Raw genomic sequence first — 21888 nt, 5'->3', positions numbered from 1 at the left:
GACCCTATTCCAATCCAAAACCCGTGTCGTGCCGAAACCCGTCTCGGCCAGAAACTCAATTTGAATTGAACCTGTTCCGATCAAAAACTCGTTTCGTGCCGTAACCCGTCTCGTGCGGATACTTGTGCCGGCTCGAAACCCATTTCGATCCGAAACCTGCCCCGTTTCTTTAAGACACTAACCCACATCGACACATTTCTTTAATGATGTCGACCCGCTTTGACCCGAAAATAAAAAGATGAAATTTCAAGTGACCAATTGTGACCCATTTAGTTAAAAAATTTTACTCAAACCAAAACATATAATTTTAAAAACAACACAAACTGACTCATTTAGAAGGCTTTAGGTCAAAATTGCCCGCAATATTCAACATCAAAGACTACACAAACCTTGTGTATACTATTTACAATTTAATTTTTTGCCTAAATTGAATCAGGTCATGTAACAAACACTACTACTACACAAACCTTGAGCAGAAAGAAATCAGAACGACGACGTCCTGTGAACTTGTTTAACACAAACAATTACATCGTCTGTATGAATTTTGAACTGTGTTCTTCAAATGGCCGGATTTAGCTGGCTAAGAAATCGGCCAAACTTCATCTTGCATAAGTTTCTGGTATACCATCAACTTGACCTTTTGATTTTTTAGGGTTTTTCTAATTCTAATTAATTGACTGTTTCAGTATCCTCAACATTTGGCGTCAGTATGCAGTCGTCGTCGTGTAGCTTCAAAGGCTTTTCATCCAATTGTTCACAGTCGTCGAGGAGGTATGTGAAGATTTATTTATATGAAATTACTATACTGTTTTGGAGCATGCATAGTTATGGTTGGAAACCCTAATTTTGACCGTCAAAAGGCTGATTCTAGGCTTATAAGATCATGCGTAGTGGTTATGGTGAATAATGCCCCACCCTTGTGCGTTGTTCGACACGTGTCGTCCTAGTCAGCAAAGGGGCGTTTTGAAGAAATGGGCGTAGTGGGATAATGCCCCCACTAGGGTTGTAAACGAACCGAATGTTCAGTGAACAGTTCGTGAACCGTTCGGCGGGAAGTTCGTTCGATTAGCTTACCGAACAAACACGAACAAAAAATTTTGTTCGGTTAGCTTAGTGAACGAACACGAACACAGGTCTCGTTCGTTCAACTGCGTTCGTGAACGTTCGGTAATATGTTCGTTTGATTATATTAAAAAATAATAAATAATAAACCTTTTATCTAAACATATTGAAAACTTAAAACCCTATTTTTTCTAAGTTAGCTAAAATTTGGACGTTCTAAGACATTTTTGGGGATAATTATGTCTAAGTTAGTTAAACTTTATTCATCGTTTGGTGGTGTGGTAAACTTCTTGTGTTTTGATTTATCATTTGATGGTTGTATTTAACTACTTATATCCAATGTTTAATGATAACAATATTTTCATTTTTTTATTTTCAAGTTAAATGTTCGTTTGCGTTCATTTTTATTTGCTTGCGTTCGTTTGTGTTCGAGACCAGTGTTCTCGAACTGTTCGTGAACAATTTAATTTCCTTAACGAACGAACACGAACATAAACTTATGTTCAGTATGCGTTCGTGAACAGTTCGCGAACATGTTAATTTCCTAAACGAACGAACATGTTCGTGTTCGTTCGGTTCGTTTACAGCCCTAGCCCCAACCCTTGGGCGTTGTTCGACACGTGCCGTCCTAGTCAGCAAAGGGGCGTTTTGAAGAAATGGGCGTAGTGGGATAATGCCCCACCCTTACCCTTAGGCGTTGTTCGACACGTGGCACTCCCATAAATACCCAATTATTACTTTTTTTAATTATCAAAACAAATAATATTCAATTAAAACAGCAATTGGCCAACACAAAGGGGCTTGGGCGTTTTAAAAACAACACTGTGTGCAAAATCTGGTTCAAAAACGCCCAGGGGGCGGCTTCGGGGGCGTGCTCCGGCGTTCTCAACCAACAAAATGCCCAAATTTGAACGATTACGGACGGTCTAACTACTTAAATAGGGTGATTCAAAGTATTATGTTAGACCATGCGTAGTCGTTGAATAATGCCCCACCCTTGGGCGTTGTCCGCCACGTGTCGTCCTAGTCAGCAAAGGGGCGTTTTTCTAAAATGGGTGTAGTGGGGATGTGGGTATTATGTTAATAGGGGTGTAAAGAATTAAATAAATAAAAAAAACCATGAAAAAAATTGATTGGACAAAGAATAGGAAGATGAAGGGTGATTGGACCAACAAATGGGGGCAAGGGCGTGGAAAATAGAACGCCTCAACTGATTTGGACCAAAAAAACGCCCACGGGGGCGGAGGTGGTGGCGTGCTCCGGGCGTGGTTGGGCATCAAAACGCCCAAATCTGAACGAGTTCGGGTGGTCTTATCTCATGAAATACAAACGCCTCTTTTAATGGTGGTTTGAATATTTATGTGATCTCTTTGTCAGATTTTTACAACGCTGGAAAGCCTTTAGATTTTGCAAATATCAGAATGCTACTTTTGAAGCGTTGCATCCATGCCACAGGTTTTATCTCAAGATATATATATATATATATATTATTTTTTCTCTAGCGGTATGCTTTATGTGTTCTGGAACTACAAAATTTTCAACTCTCCAGGTTATTATAACTCGAGAGAAGGAGATTACTACCAACTTCTAGGTGTTCCTCAGAATGCTAGCAAAGACGAGATCAAAAAGGCTTTTCATGCTGTAAGTATTTCCTGGATTCAGATCACATCTTTTTATAAAAAAATGTAAATACGTCGTTGTATTGTTAATTTGGAGGTTCAGTTTGTTTGAGACAAGATTCTTAAGCAAATGTAAGGATATGCATCAATTTTCATAGCTTCTTAATAACATCAAATTTCACATATATTTTTGAAACTTTCCTGGCAGGCTACATTTATGAAAATGAATTCAGCTATCAAGGAAAACTATTTCTAATTACCACTTTGTTATGCATTATTGTTCTCTGTATGACTTATTTGTTGTAACCTTCAAATGCAAGATACAGAGTTTTATAAATACTTCTTGGGCATCTGATTTCTTAAACTTTTTCACTATATGCTCTTCAGCTGGCAAAGAAGTATCATCCGGATGCAAATAAAAATAACCCTTTGGCGAAGAGAAAATTTCAAGAGATAAGAGAGGCTTATGAGGTATAGTTGTTTTTCGGTCTTTTATTTCAATTATGTACACCTATGTATATAAACATACTTTGTTTCTGAATTCTGAACATTTTCCCCGTTGTGGATAGGTTCTACAAGATTCCGAAAAAAGAGCTGAGTATGACATGGTAATGTTATTTTAGGTTTGTTTTTGTCTAGTTAGTTTTGAACTTAATTATTAAGTACTTATAGGCACAATGTTTTCTGTAATGTCAGTTGAAGCAGCAATCCCGGGAAAACACGACTTCTTCTTCTAGAGGTACTGGCGGATTTAGACATGCTAATGGAAGTGCTGAGTTTTCTGATTCTTTTCAAAAAATATTCTCTGAGGTACTCGATTTGTTTTCCTATTCAAATTTCTGACCTTTTGTTAATAATAATACTATAAGTTTTGAATATCTTACAGATTTTTGAAGAAGAGACAGATAATGCTACAAGCGATATTCAGGTTAAGAACATGTACCAATTTCTATATTCACATTTCAAGCTATTCCAACATTTTATTTGTTTTGAATATTTTTAGGTTGAGCTGTCAATTTCCTTTTTGGAGGCTGCTCAAGGCTGCACAAAACACCTATCATTTGATTCAAATATTCTTTGTGAATCTTGCGGTGAGTACTTTATTTTTGTCAGATTTACCAGTTTTACATCTTTTCTTCCAGAAGTTTCTATGCGACATCTTTTATGGTTTTACGGTTTTACCCTTTACGTGGTAAATCTTTAACTTTCTATGTTGTGATGCAGATGGGCATGGTTACCCTGTTAATGCTAAGGCAAAACGTTGTCCAACTTGTGAGGGAACAGGGACAGTGAGTCTTCCTTTTTTTTCTTTTAAATTTTGCTTTATTAATAGCCACTGGAACGATTTAACCTAGAATCTTTAAGAAAGTGTCACTAAGTCTATTATAATTTAAATTCTCACCTTGTTTTTTTAGGTTTTTATTCACCCGTTCTTGGCTAGATGCAGCACTTGTAAAGGGTCAGGCCATATTATTAAGGTTTGTTTTCTAAAAGTTAATTGAAGTTGTTGTATTCTCACAGAAATTACGTCAATGTTCTGTAATTATTCGGTGCAGGAATATTGTAGGTCATGTGGTGGCTCCGGGATTGTTGAGGTAGTCAAGGAAGTCACAGTTCCCATACCAGCAGGTTGATGATAAATGTTTTTTTAAGCTACTTTTATCATTGTGGGGTGATTTATATATAAAATCTTATTAAAATTAAAATTGGGCATTATGATTTGTCGGGGAGGGTTCAAGAGAAAACTCCTTTTATTGTGAAAACTCGAAAACTCCCAAAAGAAACTTAAAAACCACACCTATTTTTTATTAATATTTTTGCAGATAAAAATAGTATTACACATGTGCAACACTATGAAAAACCTAAATCTGCCAACCCCCACCCCCCAAAAATGAGATTAATTTATTAGTTTAGTCAAAATGTTGATTTTTTTAATCTTTTTTTTTAATCTGCATTAAATAGGCGTAGACTCTGGTGACATAATATCGGTTCCAAGAGCTGGCAAAGTTGGAAGACGAGGTCAATCTGGTACCTTAGTAATAAAACTAAAGGTGAATATTAGATGTACTGTAACTCGTAATTTTTTTTATTGTTTATTCAGTGTAGTATGTTTGCAGTGCTCATCTTTCCTTTTTTGTCCTCTCATGTAGGTTGCTGAAGACCTGGTTTTCCAAAGAGACGGTGCAGATCTATACGTAGATTCAAATATCGGCTTTACTCAAGTGAGTCGCATGTTTCCAGTTTTGTTGTTTATCATACCAATATTTTTAATATAACTTTGCTTGCCTGCGAGGTTCTTAATAGAATTTTCAAATTTGACAGGCATTGATTGGTGGTAAGGTTGATGTACCGACTTTAAATGGAAAGGCACAAGTAAAAGTGAGTTTCTCTTCATATAACTCTATTAATTTTTGTTTGCTATTTGATTTTCTCTTTCTCTGCAATAGTCATGGGCACTTTTTATATTTTATTTTTTTAATCTATATATGAACCGGAAGTCTTAGGTATATCTTTAATAGAACATTTTTAGAGACTCTTTAGATTTATATATTTCCCGGTTGGAAAAAGAGGTAAGATATAGTCAAAAAGGATTATATAAAAATTATAAATATATTACATAGAGAGCAACCGGGGCTCTTGTTAATTTTGTTATGCCTTTAGTATTTTAAAAGCTATGATGTATTTGTATCCGGATGTAACTTTACAAATTTTACTATTATCAGAATTTATTTGAGTAAATTAAATTTAAATTTAAATTAATATAGAGTTAAGTTCCCGTGAAAATAAAATAAACGTACGAATTGAAAGAAAGTCAAAAAAAGTGGCGGTGGCATTCTGGTAATTATCAGCAACTTCAAAATTACTCTAGTAGAGTAATTTTGAGTTTCTGTAGAGTAATTTTGTAAAAGTTCATGTAGAGTAATTTTGGTCGTGTAGGGTAATTATCAAAATTGTAGGGTAATTATCAAAATTACACTAACCCCCCCCCCCCCCCCCCCCCCACAACTAAAAGCTAAAAACTAAACCATAAAGCTAAACCCCATAACTAAATGCTAACAAAATTACTCTACAAGACATTTTCCAAAATTACTCTACAGAAGTCAAAATTACTCTACTAGAGTAATTTGATAATTACCCTACATTTCCCAAAATTACTCTACGGATGCTCAAAATTACTCTACGAGACACTTTTTGCTTTTTCCCAGTAATTTTGAAGTTGCTGATAATTACCAAAATGACACCGCCACTTTTTGCTTTTTCCCTCAATGCGTACGTTTCGTACGTTAATATATTAGTTTATGTATATCAAGTATCAACCTGATAGCATTGGTTACATGCATATTTCCACAGATACCCAAAGGGGTTCAACATGGACAACTAACAATACTAAGAGGCAAAGGTACACATTTTCTTCCTTTTTTGCCAAATAGGTAGAACGATCGGGTTTGGTAATTGGTTGTTTTTACGGCCAGGTTGGCTGGGCCCACAATCTTTTTTTCTTCTTCCAATCTTTATGTCTATCTAATGAACTAAATACGATAACAAAAAAACTGTGTTAGCACGACTACTATAATCTAGCTTCAAACTAAAACGATTTAGGACTTAGGAGGCCGTAAGCATCATTTATTACACTTTTGGTGAGTTTCAACCTTATGTCGTTACCTGCCCATTCTGCTTATAGCTAATACTTGTATTCTGCTCATTTGAGGTTAGAGATAAACCATAACCCAAATTGACTGGGTAACCAAGTAAATGGGTCGAGTTGCCAGTTGCCACCTATTCCTTTAGTTGATTCTTCTTCTTCTTCTTCTTCTTGACACATACTTGGTATGTTACTATGACAGGCTTGCCAAGGAAAGGTTTTTTTGTGGATCATGGAGACCAGTATGTACGTTTCCGCATTAATTTCCCCACGTAAGCATTTTACACCGAGCATACTTTATGATCATATAATTTTAAACACAGAAAAATGAAGGAGTTGCTTATACCGCAGGGTAGTAAATGATCGTCAACGTGCTATACTGGAAGAGTTTGCCAAGGAGGAAATTGAACAAGCACAGAACATGGCAGTTGATGGAAACTGGTTAGTACCTCTTTTTAACTTTAGGTAAATTGTTGATGTAGTTAAATTGGATACAAAGTGTTCTTAATTTACATCGTTCACTCTAAATGAAACACAACCATAGTTTTCGAAAGTGCAAGGTGCGCTCAAGGCGCAAAGGGTAAGCCATGGGCCTCAGTTAGACCTGGCAAAGTGGGTGGGTTGGGTCATGGGTTTAGGATGGTTTTGGGTTAGGATGGGTTAGGGTCAGGATGGGCAAAAAAATAATAAAATATAAAAAAAAAAAATAATAATTAAAAAACCCAAAGAATTTAAAAAAGTAAAATATTTAAATCTACAAATTAAAAACAGGTTCGCGTCGGGTATTTTGGTCACTTTACTAACTTCCTTTTTTTCCCATTTTCATCCACCCCTATTTACATATATTTTTATGTTTTAATTATATATAAGTATACGAACACATTTATATTTTTTTGGGAAAATTAATTGATGACGACATGTTAGTTTACCTTTAGTTTCTAATTTGATCTCTTTAATTTACAAAACTTCAAAATTCATATTTTCATTAACTTCCTTAGCAAGAACTGAAATCGCCACCACCACCACCACCACCAATATCAACCACCAGCCCCATCACCAAAGCCACCACCAGCCGCCTCAACGCCACCACCATTACCATTGTTCACCACCAACAACCCAAAATTAAAAGACCCAAATGAAACGGGAAACACTAATTTTTGCCGCTGCTGGCGGCTCCTTTTTCTGATGCGAAACCGACTGTGGCGGTTCTTTCTGTTTCATCAATCGGTTTCTCTCTCATCAGCTTTGCAGATCAGGTGATAATCCATCAATCCGTAATCGAAGTTTCTGATCCTGTAATCAACCGAACCCTAAGTGAGTGATTAACTGTAATCGAAGAACAAATCCTAAGTAGAATATTGATTTGAGGTTTTGTGTTAATTAGAAGACCGGTCGAAGTGGGATGCGCTTTAGGGTCTCCCAGTTACCCGCTTATGTTTTGGTTAAAAAACCCATCCTGACCCATGAATAAACTTAAGTGGATATTTTAAAACCCATCCTGACTTATTTTCTTGCCCATTGTGACTTGTTTCTTTTTTAAAAGGGCCCAAAATGACATGTATGGGTTTTTGTTGCCAAGCCTAGCCTCCGTGCAAGGTGCTTAAAAAGTAAGGACCTTTTTAGACGAGACGTGTAGTATAAAAAATTTAAAAATACAATTTTCAGGGGTTTTAGACATGTTTTAGGTTTATTCAGGTCTATATTAGGCTATGTTGTCCAAGTCGAGATAGGGGCACTTAAGGTGATTAAGCCTCACCTAGCACAAGGTGGCAAAAAACAAAAAAAAAAATTATTATGTATTGAATGTTTTTAAGTTAATACATAAATATAAGAGTAAATTACGATTTTGGCTCCTGTGGTTATATCACTTTTACCCTTTTAGCCCAAAAAAGAATTTTTAACATCTGAGCCCCCAACGTCTTTTTTTCTAACACTTTTGGCCCCTAACGTCTTTTTTTTTTCTAACTCTTTTGGCCCCTAACATTTAATGGATGGGGTTAGTGTTAGGGGCCAAAAGGGTTAGAAAAAAAAAGACGTTGGGGGCTCAGATGTTAAAAAAAAAATTTTGGGCTAAAAGGGTAAAAGTGATATAACCACAGGGGCCAAAATCATATTTTACTCTAAATTTAATTAAGAAAGTATTATAGTTATCATTTAAAAAAAAATTCTAGCTAGGACCAAAAGTACTAAATATTTTAACACAAAAGTAATACCAAAAGTTCAAAATCAAGAAGTTCAAAGTAATTCCAAAAGTTCAAAAGCAATATGAAAGATATTGTGCAATTAAAGAAAGAAACTATGAATATTAGAACACAATAAGATATTCTGCAATTGAGAAGATATAAATCATAAAAACTAACTTTGAATTGCCTGTCTGTTGAGTATCGTAATATGAAGAAGAAAGGAATCATGTATTAATGATGTAGTTTCTGCTCAATTTCAAACAAGAACAAACAACAAAGTCGGCCCGATTTGAGAGGGCCTAGTCTCTAAATTTAGACCACAATACAAATATATAACACACCAAAATCTAAACAAGACTTGGATATATAAACTCTAAATCTAATCGGCAGTTTCGCTCCCACTTCCCCATTTCAGGAATTTTTGAATCACTTCCTGCCACATAGCATTAACTGGGTTTGTATTAATACTAGCGCAGAAAAACGACTTGTCCTCAAGTTGAAACGAGGGAAACTGTTCTTACAGAGGATCATAATTTTCCTCAAAAGCACAATTGCCCTAGTAACGAAGTAGCTCCAGAATTGGATAACCTCTGTGTGTCTGAGACCGAGAGGTAGCTGAGAATTGAACCGTCAAGTTTTGCCAAACTTTTCTGGCGATAAGGTTGAATGCTGAGAAAGATGATATCACCAACATCAATGGACACATCGCGCTTCTTTAAATCCGCCTGTGGTTAACAAACAGCTTAACCATAACATTACAGATAATAGTGGGTTATGCGTCCTCCGTTTCCTTCTTTCCTTTGGTTTCCACCACGGCCTCTAATACTTTGAAGGTCCCTGCTTTGCATCATACTTATTCCCATTGGATAAAACGTGCCTCTCTCAGTATTGGGAAAGTGAATTGGCGGTTTTGGCTGGCTAGTAGATTATGGTGGTAGAATTGAAATAGGTTGAAACTTGAAAGGTTTTGATACCGGAGGTCGAGAGAAGGTTCTTTCCTGGACAGGTCTGGCATACCTTCCACTCGAACTCGTAAGCTAGATCCATCACGTTGTAAATGGTCCAGGGTTTGTGGAGTCATACAGCAGCCTTGAAGCCTTTTTCAAAAATACCCCCAAAAGGCAATTATCTAGCCAGTTAGATACACGAGACGAACTTTTGGTGCAAAACGTGTATGACCGGACACGCTAACCGGCCCACACCAGGCCGCCCCAGGCCCAACGTGTGAGAGGTAAATCAGCCTCACTCAGCGGCAAGGCGATTGGCGCTTAGGATCGGAATCGAACCGACGACCTTTAGCTTTTGGTGCAAATCTGACGCCCCCTTAACCAACTGAGCTACATGGCGGGGGCACGGGACGAACTTTTGGTAAGCTCATGTTGGTACTCTTGTCCGTTTTGTCTAATGCTACACAAATACTCATCTGGATTTTGAGACCCACTGTCTTCTGGAACCATTGCTGGACTTATTTAGAAACATAGCGTATGATTTGAGTGCTGCAACTTCCTCCTTTAGCAATTCCATAGACTCAAGTCGGGCCACTAGGGCTGCCAATGAAGTAGCGTTGTGGTCAGACTTGGCACCGCCCCCATCAGATGGATTACTCCGGTTAGTCGTTGCCATCGTATGATAGAAATTGAAATTCTGCTCGAAATTGAACAAGGTAGTCAGCCCGATTCGAGAAGGGCTAGTCTCCAAATTCAGATCACAATACAAATAATAATGTCAAGAGACACCTAAATCTAAACCAGACTTGGATATATAAACTCTAAATCTAATTGACAATTTTGCTCACACTTCTCCACTTACTGAATTTTTGGATCACTCACCCGCCTAAATTTTTTAATCACATCCTGGCACCCAGCATTAACTGTGTCTGGCCCGACCCAACTTGACCTAGCTCTGGGGTTCGTATCATAAAAAAAATCAAACCAAATAAAAAACAAAAATAATATAGACAAAGCCCATCTAATTGAATCGCCTGCACTTGAAACAAAGCGAGCGTATTGTACAAACCGTGATCCTTATCGCCTTGGCCACCACCAAACGTTTTATTGGGGCTTTTGACAATAGAGATTTTAGGTTGATTCCAGGCTTGTTTAGGGTTGGTATAATTGGAAGCAAAGCAAGAAGGTTGCGCTGAGCCTTGACAAAAGAGAACGCAACTCATTTTCTTTTGTGGATGTTGCAAAAAGGAAACATTTTTCTTTATTTTATATATATGTATAGAGGATCATTTAAAAAACTCCTTATTGTGGAAACTCCATCTAACCATTGATTTAAGTGTGTGTGTGTGTGTATATATATATATATATATATATTTCAGAGTTTAGCTTGTATTCTTAAGGTTTTGGGTTTAGTAATGGTTAAATGGAGTTTTCGCAAGTCTTAGAAATTTCCTGAGTTTTCTAGGGACCAGTAGAAAACTGATCCATAGAAAGATCCTTTAATTTTATCCAAATTAGAGGAAATCAGAAAAATAGACATTTTAATTGGTATATTAATATCTCTATAGCCATGGTGGACAAGTTTAACCTCTACCGCAACGAAATACGTGAACAAATTTTTTTACTTATTTTTTCGTGTATCCTCAGTTTTCTTTCAGAATTACAATATTTGGCCCCCATTTTTTTTTACTATTTACTTTTGTTTGTCTACTTTTAATGCGTCCACTTCATTTTTGCATATAAGCTTTATTGTCACATATCCTCAATTTCCCCTCGAAAGTACAATATTTGACCCACTTTTTATATACTGTTTTTGTGAATCTACTTTTTCTCGCGTATTTGCTTTCCAGTGTCTACTTTTTACATGAATACTTGGATACACGTATCTACTTTATTTAAAAAAAAATAATAGGGCTATTCTTGTACATTTTAGGACATTTATGACAATGTTTGAAAATAAGTAGATGCGCCAAATATCTTTTACAGAGCCAAAAGTTGTCTACTTGTCGTTTTTGACAATAGAGGTATAAATATACACAAATCCGGTTATTTTTGTGATTTTCTCTTCTAATTAACCTTGTTTTTAATTGTAAGGTGATTTACTTGTATTTTTACTTTGTTTATGTATGCATTTGTGTTTTGGTTAGTTAGCCATAATCATGAATGTGATGAACATTCTGAAATGGTCAAACAGGCTTTATCAGCAGCTCTCTACTGGTTGAACTTACAGGTGGATTCGTTTAACCGAATACGCTACAACCCCCAGATTCATGCTTGAATTATCGACGTTAATGCTGGTTCTTCTGTTCATCAACAAAGTCTTGACCTAGATCCTCCGCGTGGTCAAAATAAATTTGCAGCATTCCTTACACAAATTGCTGCATCATGACTTGTACACATACTACACAAAGGGATGGTGAGTTTCCTCTTCTCATATCACATTTTTGTTTGATCTCATTGCTGGAATTAGACGATGAAAACAAGAAGTAACAATGTCATACCGACATGCACCTTGTGCATTGGAAATGGTTCGTAGCCCAAAATTTGGTACCACGGACTTTTGAGGTGGGGTTATTTTGTATTTGTTCTCTTTTAGGTGTTAGTTTGATTAAACATAACGTCCATCAGTTTGGTTGGTACGGTTTTTGGACGGATTAATGAGGTTGATTTTGGGTGATGAGCAAGAATTTGAGCCACCGAATAGTTAGTCTTATTAACAAAGTTATACCATTTAAACCGCTTTTGTAATTAATAGAGTATGATTGTTGATGGCTGGCAACTGTTCGCATAGTCGTAAACTACACTTTGGTCAAAAGAATGCGGCATTAATTTATGGAAGCGTTGGTTGTTAAGATTATTTATGTGAAGCTCCATAGTATAGTGGTGCATGTTCTAGTCTTGTAAAGTACGCAATAAGTGGATTTTATGAATAAATATTAGAGGATGATGTGTTCGTCGTCTGATATATTCAGATCCTATATTATTAAGTCTTTCACATTTTCTGTAAGTTTTTGAAACTTATGCTAATTATTTTATTATTAGTATTAATAAACATAAAAGTTTTGTTAGATCCATTATAAATCATATTAGAACTTGTCGGTAAATGAGTTCACTATTCATATTCTTTTACTTAATAGTCATCTTATTATTAGCAGTATATCGTCAATTATAAGCTTTGTATGTTAATTTTATATTATATTAAGTATTATTATTTACCGAGTTAAGCAATCAATACTATTTGGAAATCTTCATAGGCATGCGTATTTATTAAAAACAAAAACAACTTTTTTATAATAAATTACTAAGTTATATCGTAATGTTTTGATAGCGTCATTGCTCTTGTTATGTTTGGGAATATTTAAAAAAAAGAAAATATTTATACTATTTTGGGTATGTTTTAAGGAAAAATATATAAAAAAGAGAATTATGTATAGAATTGGTTTGATGGAGAATTGTGATTAATAAATACGGATGGTTCAAAGGTTTTGATATTTTAAATGGTGGTTGCCAATGAAGTAGTATCATGAGACCATTAAAAAACGAGTTTATCGTGCTTGCTAACTGGCATGGCGCACCCTCACCCTCACCCTCAACGTCACATGAGGCAATTGACTTACGGTTCTAAAGCCAAGCCAAAGGGTGGGGTTCGAACTGTTATCCTTGCCCCATGTTCGCGTTTATGCTCGGACCCTGACTAGAATTCCTGATCAACTCCGTGGGCTGGCCACCAAAAGTGTTGACCTAAGTGGGGCTTGAACTTAGGTTTCCACTAAAGAGTCCAAGTGGTTTCATGACCATTTATAGATGTGTCTATTTAAGAAGACATTATGTTCAATTGGTAGTTATATTTTGAACATACCCATGGCATTATAGCCTAGTGGTATCTTGGGGGTGTGATAAGACTTATGACCATTAGGTCATGAGTTCGATTCCTACAAATGGGGTTTTTCCAGATTTATTGGGTTTCCTCCTGAATTGGTGTATAGGCATTATTGCCTAGTGGAGATGGATATGATCGGGTGATTCTGCTGGTGGCACGATGATACTCCAGTAGTCTGTCAGTAATCCAAATTTGCCGTTCAAAAAAAAAAAGTTATATTTTGAACATAACTACTGTTTGGAAGTTGTTACGTCATGAGAAACCAATTTCATTGTGAACGCTTTTTATCTACTATACCAATTTGCTAAATAATCATGTTAGGATCCGGACATGATTCTTTACTTACTTAAAATCTTTGAAATCTCAGTAAATTTAATCGGTTTAACCATCTGTGCACTACCTTTTGCTTCGTATTATCTTGTGAAGTGATTCTCTACAAACCCAAAGCACATTGTTCTCTTGAACGATGAGGCCAAAATTGCTTTAATGATAGAGATCATTTGTCTCAAAGCAATAAGTTGTAGTTTTCCTTTTTGTTTATGGTTTAAATTGTTGATGATGTTTAAAAGGTTTAACTTCAGGTAAGACTTGAAAACTATTATCACTAGAGGCTGAACCAAATATAATTAATCGAATAAAATCAGATCATTCGTTCTTTTTTTCTGAATTCATTTACTTGAAAGGATGTTACTCTACGTATGGTTGCATACCATCTCCTCCACATGCACACCACCACACGTCCACACCGTCATAAGGCTAAGGAGTATGGGGATCAGGAGAGCTGAGATGGACTCGAGAACGATGGGGAACACCACGCCCCACGAGCGGTTGCAATGATTTTCTACCAATTTGCTCGATATATTTAATTGTGATTCAAGTGTTGTATTTGTCCCTTGTACCATTACCATGTATCCAATGAGTTATGGTCAAATCGTGTGTTTGCTTTGATATATATATGAAATTAAAAATTTTATATTTGTGTTATTTTTAATTCTTTTAGTGTATTTATGTGTGTGTGAGGGTTGGTTCCGGTACAAACCATATTTATCTTACAAACCGTGAGAACAATAACTAGCACTTAAAAAAAGTTAAATTAGCACATACTAAAACAATACATACATAAAAGTAGCACTTTTGAATTATATTAGCACATGAAAATTAATCAAGATAATTGATTCTAGAACATATCTAAATGATATAGCACTTTTCTTTATAAAAAATTATATCAGCACATTGAAAACAAAAGAAAGATACAAATAAAGAATTAATTGTTTGTTAGCATAATTATAGAGAATTCAATATAATTGATATTACCATTTCTCTATAATTGTTTAGATATCACATGACACTTTTTAAATGGTTCTTACAGTTTGCATGTAAAATGTGATTTGTATTTGATCCTATTCATGTGTGTATATATTTCACTAGGTTAGAACCCCGTGTATTACACGGGTTGTATAAATGTAATTTTATATACTAAATAATAAAAAGTTATATCTTTATGAACCTCGTATATTGTACGGGTTAAATAAATGTAATTTTATATATCAAATAATAAAAAAAGTTATATCTTTGTAAACCATGTGTATTACACAGATTAAATAAATGAAATTTTGTATACTAAATACTAAAAACGCCGTATCTTTAAAAAAAAACCCGTGTATAACCAGGTTGAATAATTCTACCAAATAATAAAAAATTACATCCTTAAAAATTCCATATATTACATGTGTTGAATAGATCTAAAAAGAGTTATATTTTTAAAAACCATGTCTATACACAGATTAAATATATGTAATTTTGTATACTAAATACTAAAAACGTCACATCTTTAAAAAACTCATCTATAGTCGGGTTGAAAATCTACCAAATAATAAAAAATATATATCCTTAAAAAACCTTGTGTATTACACGTGTTGAATAAATCTAATTTTACATATCAAATGATAAAAAAGGTTATATCTTTAAAAACTTCGTGTATTACACGGGTTATATAAATGTAACTTTGTATAGTAAATAATAAAAAAATTATATTTATAGTAAATAATAAAAAAAATTATATTTTTTAAAAACCCCGCGTTTTACACGAGTTGAATAAATATAATTTTGTATACCAAATAATAAAAAAATATTTTTTAATAAAATAGGATAACATTTAATATTAGTTTATTATTTATATATTTAATATAAGATAAGTAGGAAAGAGATGTTATTTGTTTTAAAAATATATTAAATTAACAATTTAGATTTGAGGATAATATTTTATTAAACTACGATAAGATTTAATATTAATTTATTATTTATTTATTTAATTAATATAAGATAAGTATAGATTTGAGGATACCTTTAATGACTGACACGTGTCCAAAACTTGGTTTCTTTTATTATAGTAGATAGATTAGTAATCAACGCGTTTTAGAATTTTTTATTCTCGACATGTTCGTTAAATCATATAATTTTATAATCGTTAAACGTTTTAATAGTAAGGATAAATAAATCCATAAGTCTGCCGTTACACACCAGAACCGCATGATTTTCTTTTCATTTATTATTTTATTCAAATAAAAAAATAATCCACATCAAACAAAATCTCGATACACATATAAAAATATGCTACAATAAAAAAATATTATTGATAATAAAAATTTGTATTAGATTGGATTTTAGATTTGATTAAATATTATTAATAATAAAAATTTGTATTAATTTAGATTAAATATTATTATTATTAGTATTATTAATAATTTTAATCAATTAAATGAGAGAATGACAAGTGTCCCAAAACAGGTTTCTTTTATTATATAGTATAGATTATGATGTTCTAGTAATTTGTCATTTTGTGCTTCCTTTTCAATGTATTTTATCAGGATTATGTACATGGCCCCATGTACATTGTAGCCCATAGAGAAATGTTAGTTTTTGTGAAAGATGTTAGGTGTACACCAAACATGTAGGCTTTTATTAGAACGTCATGGTCGTCGTTTGATGTTTTTGCCACATGGGGGTCCGAGTTGATACTCCTAATCAAGCATAGGCGAGACAACAATTTGGACCGCAAGACTTAGCCATGTTACTAGGCTACGGTTTGGTAGTCGTAGACAAATATAATAATAACCCATTCATGGACAAGAAGCCATTCTTTCAGGTGCCAAAACGTATGTTTGTACATGTAGGGGACCTTTAAGATATCTTCATTCACTTGAGCATGCTTGAGGAGTTGAGGTCCATAAGGGATGTCTTTTATACTTTATGGAGATCAAGTTAAGCCACTAGAAATATGCAATGTTAACAACCGTATTCATCACATAATATTATATTTGATTCTCATAATATTGATTTAACCATGCAGTTGTACAAGTTTCATAATTATCATAATAGGAGACATACGTGTTGTGTTGACTAACATACTTACCATTCCACATGGTCGGCCTGGGCCCTGTGCACGGTGGGCCACCGCACATGGCCCAATCTTCTTAGGGGCCCAAAATATATATAAATCTTTCTATACTAATAAATAAATAAAAAATTTGGACACGTGTCACGTTCTGATACTTTCTCACCTTATTTTCCTATTTATCTCATATTAAATAATAATAATAATAATAATAATAATAATAATAATTTTAAACAAAAATATTAGATAAGAATAAATATATAGATAAGGATAAACATTTGTTATTATTGTAATCATATTAAATAATAATAATTTTAAACAAAAATTAGATAAGAATATAAGCGTTTATTTTTATTATGATTGATATGCGCAAAATGCAACATATAAATTATATTAAATGTGGCATAAAACTAACCCCTTTTTAGTACTAATGTTGGAAAAAGTGTGTTTTTGTCTTCCTTTTGTATTTTCAGGATTAAATGAGCTCAAATTAACAAAAGAAGCAAAAAGACAGCAAAATCTAACATAAATACAAGAAAAGGAACAAAAGTGGAATGCCCGACCCCTCAACAACATCTTCCCAAGCAAAACCAAGGACACAGAAGACTGAACACGCCCCGTGCTCAGCGAGCACGGGGCCGTGCCCAAGAAGCAGCAGAAAAGACAAACCTTTAGAAGCTTCTATTGCCCACCACGGGGCCGTGCCCAGTGGACACGGGGGCGTGGTCAGACTCCTGCAGGCGCATTTATTGTAATTGCGAATTACAATTAATGAGGAGAGAGACAAGGATGGACACGGGAACGTGCCCAGCGGGCACGGGGCCGTGCCCGAGCTTCTGTTCAGCCTATAAATAGGAGTGCTTGAAGACATTTCAACTCATCCCTTGGCACACCACCTCTCTCACACTTCACCCACCACCCACCACCACCATAACACCATCATCCACCACCATCATCCATTGTCCATCATAGAGTGTGTGAGTCGTCTCGGGATCCAAGATTGATCGTAAAAGTTCTTGACAATCAAAGGTCATGTTTGCCTAAGTCTCTTACATCACTTGGTGAAGACAAATGTTTAGTGTAATACTTTTTATTTTTAATCTTTTGCACTTTTTAATTGGTTTTGTATTAATGACTTTAATTACTAGTTTCTTATGTTGAAGGTGATTCTTCCTTATCGTTTGTCCGTGGTGTCTTGGCATTATTTTACTGTCTATATAAAATAAAAGATTTTCACCATTCATATCTCCACGGTCTATATGGAGGTATGTTGGCTACCTGGTCGAGGGTTAAGGGAAGGGTTTGGTAAGAGTCTTGCCGTTGTTCAGCGTTTAGAGATCCTGCAAGGGACCTGGGTCAAATTTAGTAGGACCTCCTTCAATACCCAAAGGTATTGGATGGCGGGGGTCCAAACTCTTTGATCCCCTCATAAGTTAAACTACTATTAAAACTTTAACCCAGCTATTTAGGACTGTATCCCTGCTGACTCAGACTACTTAGCTGAGGGTAACGTCACCTTCAAAAGAGGGGCCTACCACATTATGCATTAATAACTTAATTAATTATCTTTCAATAATCCGACCCTTTAGGATTGTATCCTTGCTCACTCAAACTACTGGGTTGAGGGTAACGTCGCCTTCAAAAGAGGGGCCTACTACAATAACTAAGATAATCTCTTAAACAAGTGCGAAAATAATCAAAGGTTACACTAACACACGAGTCGGATCCAAGTGATTCATCTTGTCTATCTGTTTTTATTTTTATTTTCAGCATTTTAGTTAGTTTTATTTTCTTAGTTTAAAATCTTTTTCTAACATTTTGATTTGATTAGACGTTGAGGATAAACCGGTACTAAAAGCTCTTGTGTCCTTGGACGACTTCGGTATCTTACCAACACTATACTATGTCCACGATGGGTGCACTTGCCCATATGTGTGTTTAGTGTTAGTAAATATCGTGTTTTATAAATTTAAAACTTGGCTAAAAGTGTAAAAATGGCTTTATATATACATCCAAATTATAACACACTTTACGCGCATCAAGTTTTTGGCGCCGTTGCCGGGGACACAAGGATTTTAAGAAAGTTAGGAATCAACGGCCTAATCATTTTTTTTATTTTCTTTTTAATTTTTAAGATTTTCTTAATTTTTCAGCTTCTGCAGAACTCAGCACGGGCCGTGCCCGCCGAACACGCACCGTGCCCAATCTTTGGAACTGGCAATCCTGTTTTAAGTCAGACAGTAAGCTGAACACGGGGCCGTGTCCACTCAACACGCCCCCGTGCCCAAGATTCAGTTGCTGAAAACAGAACCGTAAGATCCCGACGGTTGGTAAATTCTGACACAAAAAATGAGTGATGACGATTTTTTTTACTTTCGGCACTCTTATGGTACATGGTGTCAATTATGTGGAGGCAGACATAAAGAATTAGAATGTTATTTTCTAAATTATAAGCCCCACTACATAGACCCATCGTCTCCCTATAACCTTAAGAGGGGCGAAAGTAAAAATAATCACTATCTCTCACTCGAATGCGCCCAACCGGATATTCTAGGAGAAATGCTCCTTGACGAGTTAATTCAATTAGAAAATCTAATTCTTAATTGGTTAAAAGAGCTTAGGAAGGATTTCATTGATTCATCCCAAGACGATGACCAAGAAGAATTGTTGGGATCGCATGAAAACAACCTCGTTGTTTCCAATCTTACCTTCAACTCTAGCAAAGACATGGACGATAGTCGTCCCTGTGCCGATTGTGCCGTGAAGGATTCTCCATCGACTTCGTTCGGTGCATACATAGACCTGAGCGATTCGGCATATACCTTCTTTAACGAGAGCCCGGAAAAGGGTTGGACTTGTCCACCTAAAATAAACATAGGAATTACCCTCACCGACAACCTCTTGCGTTCTCGTCTTAGTCTAGAGCAATTAAGGTATCTTAGGCACTTTGGGGTTGTTCCAACCAGTAAGGAACCACCCGATACAAATAAGTTCCTTAGTAAATAGAAAAACACCATAAGACAGCTTCCAGACACGGGGTCGTGTCCAGGTCAGCACGCCCCCGTCTCCACCTAAAAGATTCTCTTCTGATTTTATCAGAATACGGACAAAATGTGTCAGGATTTTAACTACACACGGGGCCGTGTCCAACCAACACGGGGCCGTGTCCAACGCGCTGTCGTTTTCTTTAAATGCAGCCTGATTCCTGCTCATTTTGACCACTTCAAAGACAGAGATTCCTGGGATCTTCACTCATACTATCCTAGGTAAGTTCTAAAAGAAGGTTCCAAGAACCATCTTGTCTTTTCCCACTTTTGTTCATTACCTTCTCTTTCAATTTTTCAACCATTTCCTCCATTAAAGCTTGGAAACTCCATGATTCCAACCTTTAGTGTAAAGTTTGTAAGGTTATTATTGTAACACCCCTAATTTCCACGTGTGACCGGTGGGCCCGGTGGGGGTTCCGTGACGTAGTTGATATCATCATAGTCAAACATACAATATATAAATGCACAGTGGAAGCAAAGAAAGATTTATTTCAACTTAATAATATTGTAATATCCAAGTATCACAAAATAGTCGAAATAGTTTCACAGGCGGATCCAAACAAAAAGGAAACTTTATTTCAACAGACTTCATGCATCCTAAGCTTGCGAGACTTCTACGGATGCTAAGGAGTGGCCAGCCTATTACGCGTAGTACCTGCACTTAGCCTTTTTGGAAAACTAGAATTACAACCCGCCGCAATGCGGCGGGGATTCTTTAGTTATAACTAAGTCGATTTAGGACGCGCACGTTATGTTGAACCTATCAAACGGGAAAAAAATAGACGATGTAAAAACGTTTACCCACACACGCACGTTGCGTCATGTTAACTCACAAAATTTAAAACGAAACGTAAAAACGTTAAACCAAAGACGCATGTTGCGATGTGTTAAGTCACAAAATTTAGAACGAAGCATAAAGCGAAAATTTTGCGGAAAATAAAAACTATAAAGGACCAAAGTTGAAAATAAAAAAAAAGTTGTGAGGATAGATTAAAAAGTTTTGTGTTAAAGTAAAAAAAACAAATAGTTTTGGGTTAAAAGTGATTTATGAAATACTTTTGGGTGAAAAGTAAAAAATCAATTTAAAAAAAAAACCCAAAGCCAAGGTTACAAAAACCATATGCATAACCATTTTTTCTTTGAAAAACCCTCAAAGCCAAGATTACAACACATAAGTAAAAAAAAAAAAAAAAAAAACAAAATGGTTAAATCGCAAAAGATGGAAACTTTTGAATAGAAGTAAAAAATCAAATTAATCAAAGTGGTTAAATTGTATAAGATGGAAACTTTTGAATTAGAAATGAAAAATCAAATTAATCAAAAAGGGGTTAAATTACCAAAAATTGAAACTTTAAACTTAAATTGTCAAATATTAAAACTTTAGGGTTAAAAAGGAAACAAATATTAAAACTTTAAACTTAAATTGTCAAAGATTAAAACTTTAGGGTTAAAAAGAAAAATTTCAAAATTTTTTTGAAAAACACCCTAAACCAATGTTACAACTCATATATGCATAAACATGTTGGTTCTTTATAATGTTTAAATACGTCAGTTTACACTGGTAAATACAAATTAACTGACTCATTTTGAAAATGTTTAAAATTGATTTAAATGTCCGTGGCACAAAACTTTTTATAACTTGGGATAATTATTTGCTTAATAATCTTGTAAAAGAATTACATGTCTGTTATGCGTTCAGTTGCCCCGGTCGTGCCGGGTTAAAGATTAATAGACACACCACTTAATATAATTCCGCCGCGAGACTTCTCTCGACCGACGATTATACTTTATTGAAATGCACTACGGGTGTACGCCTACACCCGTGTGCTAAGGTCGTGGCCATTCTTTGAATGACGCCAAGGATATCCGGGACATGGTCGTTAAACCCCCAAAGGCGTTAAACAAACAAAACAACATTTTTAAACGGGTTAATTTGACAACACTTAACCACCGACCGGTTAAGGTCAATTCCCCGACCAAGTGGTATTTTATATACCGTACCCCAAGCCCGTATAGGGAAAATAAGTTAAACGTATTTACCTGAGCAAAGTATAAATCAAATACAGCGAGTGCACGTAGGTTTTACTGGGCTCCTAGATCTGGAAATTAAGGT

General features: G+C 35.2%; 1 protein-coding gene across 2 annotated transcripts; it reads left to right on the top strand.

Annotated features, from left to right (window-relative positions):
- Positions 1 to 425: 425 nt before the first annotated feature.
- LOC110864827 (chaperone protein dnaJ 1, mitochondrial) lies at positions 426 to 12311 on the top strand. 2 transcript variants are annotated; one of them, XM_022113986.2, is made up of 19 exons: positions 426 to 619; positions 687 to 771; positions 2440 to 2517; positions 2612 to 2703; positions 3069 to 3152; positions 3251 to 3289; positions 3378 to 3491; positions 3568 to 3609; positions 3685 to 3772; positions 3906 to 3970; positions 4097 to 4159; positions 4238 to 4310; positions 4644 to 4732; positions 4832 to 4903; positions 5004 to 5060; positions 6033 to 6081; positions 6527 to 6596; positions 6676 to 6765; positions 11649 to 12311. In XM_022113986.2, exons 1-19 carry the CDS (start codon positions 563 to 565, stop codon positions 11674 to 11676), a joined length of 1335 nt encoding a protein of 444 aa, XP_021969678.1. In that variant the 5' UTR covers positions 426 to 562; the 3' UTR covers positions 11677 to 12311. The 2 variants fall into 2 exon arrangements, with proteins under 2 accessions (XP_021969678.1, XP_021969676.1); XM_022113984.2 differs by having other exon boundaries at positions 427 to 619; positions 11685 to 12311.
- Positions 12312 to 21888: the final 9577 nt, after the last annotated feature.

This window comes from Helianthus annuus, chromosome 6 (assembly GCF_002127325.2).
Source record: "Helianthus annuus cultivar XRQ/B chromosome 6, HanXRQr2.0-SUNRISE, whole genome shotgun sequence".
NCBI classification, from domain to species: Eukaryota; Viridiplantae; Streptophyta; class Magnoliopsida; order Asterales; family Asteraceae; genus Helianthus; species Helianthus annuus.
This window is presented reverse-complemented; position numbering and strand designations above follow the sequence as displayed.